We start from the raw sequence: 5,412 nt of genomic DNA, 5'->3' as shown, positions 1-5,412 counted from the left end.
ATGTCTTGACAGTTTCCACAGCAGATTTTTTGTTTGCACCTCTAACAGAAACAATTCAGAAGGACTTTTCCTTAACACACAAAATATAGTCATTAGCCATTAACTGAAACAAAAAAAACCAATACTGTGCTTAAATTGCACCCTTGCAGTTTTGATGTCTGTTGCTTTATCTCCATTTTTCTCAGTATTAATGTGTCTTCACGTCACCCTGTTCACCCTCTACACGTATGTGGTCACGTCTCTCCTGCGCTAATCCGTAATGTACTTCACTTAGCTCTGTCAGAGGCTCTTAGTTTAGTGGTCTCATGCTGCTGTAGAGCGACAGATCATCAGATCGCTGACAGTCAGCGCCAGGTTTAACCCCCATAAGCCCAACGGACCACTCACTGAGACAAAGCTGCTCATCCTGAACAGACTGCGACAGGATCGACCTCTGACCTTGTCATAAGGTCAAAAGTTAAGCTACAGTTACATTCATGTATGGATCCAACTTTGACATTTTGTTAGTGTTGTCTGTCACACGTTTCACATTTAAACATAGATAATGTGGACTGCTCTAATTAATGAACGCACGTATTTCTATAAATACTGAAGAATTAGGGGCTAAAACAACACGCTTGTCTCAACACATCCTTTTTGTACATTCTAACTGAACATTAATTAGTGGTTAATATAGATTTGATGGCCTCCATTGAGGCTGAGCCCATTTCAGTTGTGCTCTTTGGCAGTTTCCCCCCCTGGATCCCCTCTCTCCTACGCTAGTAGTATTTAAACACCCCGTCCTCTGGGCTCCCAGTCCCAGGTACAGTCAGCAAATAGGACAGCTAACTATCTAGTGGCAGCAGCTAGTACAGTCAGCATATGCAACTGTGCACCGGTAAGTGACTCCCTGTGTTACGACAGAGCTCCATGTTGCAACAATCCCCTGATACTATCTTCCCAGTGACAAGGCACATTGAACCGAGTTTGATGCTGTTTCTCTCAGTATTTTCTTATACTCCTAATCTTAAGTCAAGGTAATAATAGCTCTTATTTTCCTTTCCTATTACATCTTGTGTTTTTCTATTTTATTTTTAGTTTATGTATAAAATGTATTATATACTTATCTATCAGTATTTTGTGTTATGTTGTATCTTTAAAAAAAAAGTGAATTTCCCCGCTGTGTGATCAGTAAAGTATGTCTTATCTCATCTTTAATATAAATGTGAATGTGGTAGAACAACGTGACATAAACCATTTGAAGTAGGTAAGATAAATATCAGGGCTGATATATTATTGGATGATGCTGACAAATTTATATTAGTAAATTATTGCAGATGAATAATCGTTTGATGATAATAATTTATTGTGAATTTTTTGATGTAAGATCAATCATCATCAGAACAGTTTTTTTCTGTTATGTTAACTACAGTGGTGTCTTTGTTTAGTTAGTTTGGTTCCAACAGAGCTATGGAATATTAAATCATCCATCTTGGCTTATTACATTTGAGCCTTTCTTACTGTCAGGTGTACATAAACTACAGGTTATGATCTTCTTTTTAAAATATAAAAATGAGAAATTGTTGGTTGTCAGTATTGGCCATGAGAAGCAGGTATTGGTTATGGAATTGGCTGAATAATAATCGTGCATTCCTACTTTGGAGTTATTGTACATCTTTGAGTGTTTTTCCTGCTTTGCATCTTCAGATGAAATCATCTGAGAATGCTTAATGCATATGAATCAATGTATCTAACATTGTTTAGACCTCTGTAGCCGTCCCTTTGATGAGATGCAGAGCTGGGCTTCCACAGAGCTTCAGCTGTTTTTTCTTCTTGTTGACCAAACCGTCATAATCATGTCTGTAAGGCAAGTTAGTGGTCAGAAGTTGGTCAGTTGTGTATTTCTCTCTCACTGAAAGGTTATATCAGGCTATGTTCCTGCGCATGAGCATTAAGATTTCAACAAATAAGAATATATCCTGAGGCCTGGTTGTTTCCCAACTGCGTCAGCTTCGCCTACGTTGAGAGGGTACTATCTACTGTGGAAGACGAAGTACCAAAATTGAGTGGAGCCGCACCATGTAGAGGAAATATGGCTTAAAGAGCATTGTTGGTTTTGGAATAAGTGGATTGGTCAGGGATGAAAAGCAACCTCAGAGTGTTGTTGTGGACGCTTTGTCCCAGTATGGATGACAGTGTCTCATTTTCTCTGCCTCTCTCTGTCTCTCCAGGTTTGAAAGACTGGAGGTTTTGGCAGTTTTTGCCTCCACTGTTCTCGTCCAGCTGGGAGCCTTGTTCATCCTGAAGGAGAGGTGTGTATGTCTCCCGAACGCAAACACCCGTAGGAAGTTCAAACACACTTGAATCAGTGATTTCAACTTTAAAAGGAGACAATAAAGGACTAAATATGAGGAATGAACTCATCAGAATTAAACAAATAAGCACTTGGAGCCAGATTAAGATCCCATGTCTCACACGCATCTTTGTCTGCATCTCTTTCTGTGTCTCTTTCACTCTGTCTCTCTCGATTAAAATTTCAATTACTTTCTTTGCGTGACTCAACGCAACAACACAATCAATATTTCCAAAGCAATACACAAAATACTTCCAATTGTTTCTGTCTTTTGTCTGTGTCTTTGTCATCATTATTAATTATCCTCTCAGGGTGCATGTTTTTCTCCGGTCTCCATGATTGCCATCAGACAATTTAAAAAATGCAATAATTGGACCCCAGGATATTAGAGCCACATCTGCACACATTTTGTTTCACTACAAAAGTTTTCATTTATTATACCCAGATTATCATCATCAGATATATTAGTAAAAATAAATAAAATGTAAAAAGAGGTAATACAGTGCTATAATATATGATATGGTGTATTTGGGTTGTTATCATACTGTTTACACTTGCTTATCTATGCTATTGAATTCTACCGTATTAATGTTATTTAAAAAAATATAGGTTTCAGGTTTATATCAAGTTTCATGTCTGTAAGGACATAATATTTTGTGAAAGTATAGACATTTGTTTCAACCAAAAAAAATCTTGTACTGATTTATATAATTTTGTAATATTGTGAAACTGTGATATTTTTCAGAGATGGGTTATCCATACTGTAAAAATCCTATGCTGTTGCAGCCCTAGTTAAATTAAGTAAAAAAACAAAGAAAAAAAGAAATCTTTCCATAATTTCCAGTGTTGGTTGTTCCCAGCTTTGAACCCTTTAAGATGTTAAAAAAGAACATGTAAACGCACTTCCACAGTCTAAAGATGCCAGATTTGAAGCTGTTAGGACATAAAGATCTTCCTTGGTAACACACACGAGAAACTGCACATTTCAAGACCAAATGACTTTCAATATCTCATGTGTGTGTGACTGATAAAATCTGTTGACAACTTTGTCTCTCAGCATCTGAGAACACAGTAATGCTTTAGAGGGGTGGTCATGGACTTACTCTTAAAGGGGAGGAGTGTTTGTCTGTGTGTGTGTGTGCGCGTGTGCGCGTGTGTGGCTGTGGGAATGTCACTGCCTGGCTGTGTCTGTCATTGTGACACACACACACGTACACACACACCTCCAGGCGCCCTGTGTGGGGTTGTCTTGCGGTCAGCTCTTAGGGTAGGGAGGGGTACATTTCCAGAATAACAACACACACACACAAATGTGGGTCAAGCAGTTAGCACACTGCCTGCTAACACTTTCTTGTGCGGGCGTGACACTTGTATGTTCCTGGATAATACAGTTGCACAGTGCACACTTCTTGTGCTTTAAAGCCATTCAAATGAATCCAGTGACAGTTAAACAGCTCTGCAATAAGAAAACAAAATGGCCTGCATTGAAGCTGTGTTTTCTTAAATTATTTAACAAAATAACAAAGTATAAAATAACAAACCCTGTGTAATCATTTGGCCTTGTTGATGTCTCAGAGGAGTTTCAGAAGCATCTGGGCTTCGGTAGTTACCTGAATGAACTGTTCTGTACATTTTGCGTGGATTAACTAATAAATTACTCGTATTGGCTTGTTGCTCGCTGGCTTCTGTTGCACTGGCGTGGCGCGTGTGGTGGTCATCGGTTTCGCTGTCTCTCTGTCCTCAAGCGGCTGCTTCACCCGTGGTGAAACTCTGCAGCGGGAGAGTGAAGGACAGACAGACAGCGGAGAGTTTACAACTCGTTGCTGTGCATGAAAGGGTTAGGGTTAGCGAGTAAAAACATCAGTGTGATAGCTGATGTAAAACAAAGGATCGTATCGGGTTCAATATGGCTCAGTATAGCCGATAGCAATGAGTTAAAGTATGCCTCAGTCAGCCCCAATACTGATCTTTGAGATCTGATCGGGACATCCCTAGACTCTTGATGTGTTTATTTTTCTTCATACTGACTTTTGATTTGCCAAAATAGTAGTTCTGATTGACAGCTGTAACCATTGTTATTACAGGTCAAGGTATATAGAACTGTAGATAACCATAGCAACATTATTGATGCTTCAGACTGTATGGAACTTAGTTTAATTTGTTAAATGCACCAACCTACTTGGCAATAAACCCTTCTTTCTCTTTCTGTTGGCCAGTTCGCAAATTTTCACCCGCAGTATCTGGGCAGGCAATAGTTGAACATATAGACGGTCAAGTATAAAAACATGGCTATACCATCAACAATAAAAGCTGTGAAAAAAATGGAGCAGGATTTAAACACAGCCGACCTTTGTTTCTTCGGTCTGTGGGCATGAAGAGACCTCTCATTGACCTCATTTTTTAATATTAAGAGATTTTTATTGCTTGCTTTATTAATTGAAAGGAAACCAGCTTTTCTTTACTAAATTTCACCATATACCATAATATCTTATATCTAATTCTACATTCTAATGTACTATATTATATATATTTTGACTTTTGGCTCTTGTCTTTTTATTTCTATTTTTATTTTTGTTTTCTATACTTGTTTACTTACTTTGGCTGGTTCAACCATTAAGATATATATATATAAGGTATTAAAGTGCATCCTGCGTGGTATTCAAAGGTCACAAAAAGTTTCAAATGTTCCTTGATGAACCCTGCAGAGACCTGGAAGTATCACAGTGAACATTTCTTTCCCTCTTTGTGCTGTTGTCTTTGTTTTGCCATTTCCCTGCATGTTTGAGACACACACACACACAAACACACACACACACACACACACAGTTGCCAACCCATACAGTGCCTGTCATGAATGGCTCAGTAGGGCAGCGGCACAGAGCGAGGAGACAGCGGACTGTGTGTGTGTGCCATTTTGTTTTTCTTCATGTATGTGTGGTGTTGGGAGTGCATGCTTGTGTGTGTTAATGTATTTCCTGTTTTCTCTCTCTGTTTGTTCGCTCCTTGTCTCCTTTCGTTCATTTCATTTGTCTCGATCACTGTCTCTCCAGCTCACTCACTCTCTCTCTGTCTCACACACA

General features: G+C 38.9%; 1 protein-coding gene across 1 annotated transcript in view; it reads left to right on the top strand.

The window, feature by feature from the left end:
* slc30a6 (solute carrier family 30 member 6) overlaps positions 1-5,412 on the top strand; it is a gene marked incomplete in the record, with an annotated part of 52,900 nt that overhangs the window by 32,317 nt on the left and 15,171 nt on the right. Inside the window, 1 exon segment of the mRNA XM_035663995.1 lies at positions 2,211-2,291. Within this exon segment, the coding sequence (XP_035519888.1) occupies positions 2,211-2,291 (81 nt within the window).

The sequence above is a fragment of the Morone saxatilis genome, unplaced genomic scaffold (assembly GCF_004916995.1).
Source record: "Morone saxatilis isolate NCDOM2014 unplaced genomic scaffold, NCSU_SB_2.0 Contig19, whole genome shotgun sequence".
Lineage (NCBI taxonomy): Eukaryota > Metazoa > Chordata > Actinopteri > Moronidae > Morone > Morone saxatilis.
Note: the sequence above shows the minus strand (reverse complement) of the source record. Positions and strands in the feature narration are given on the sequence as shown.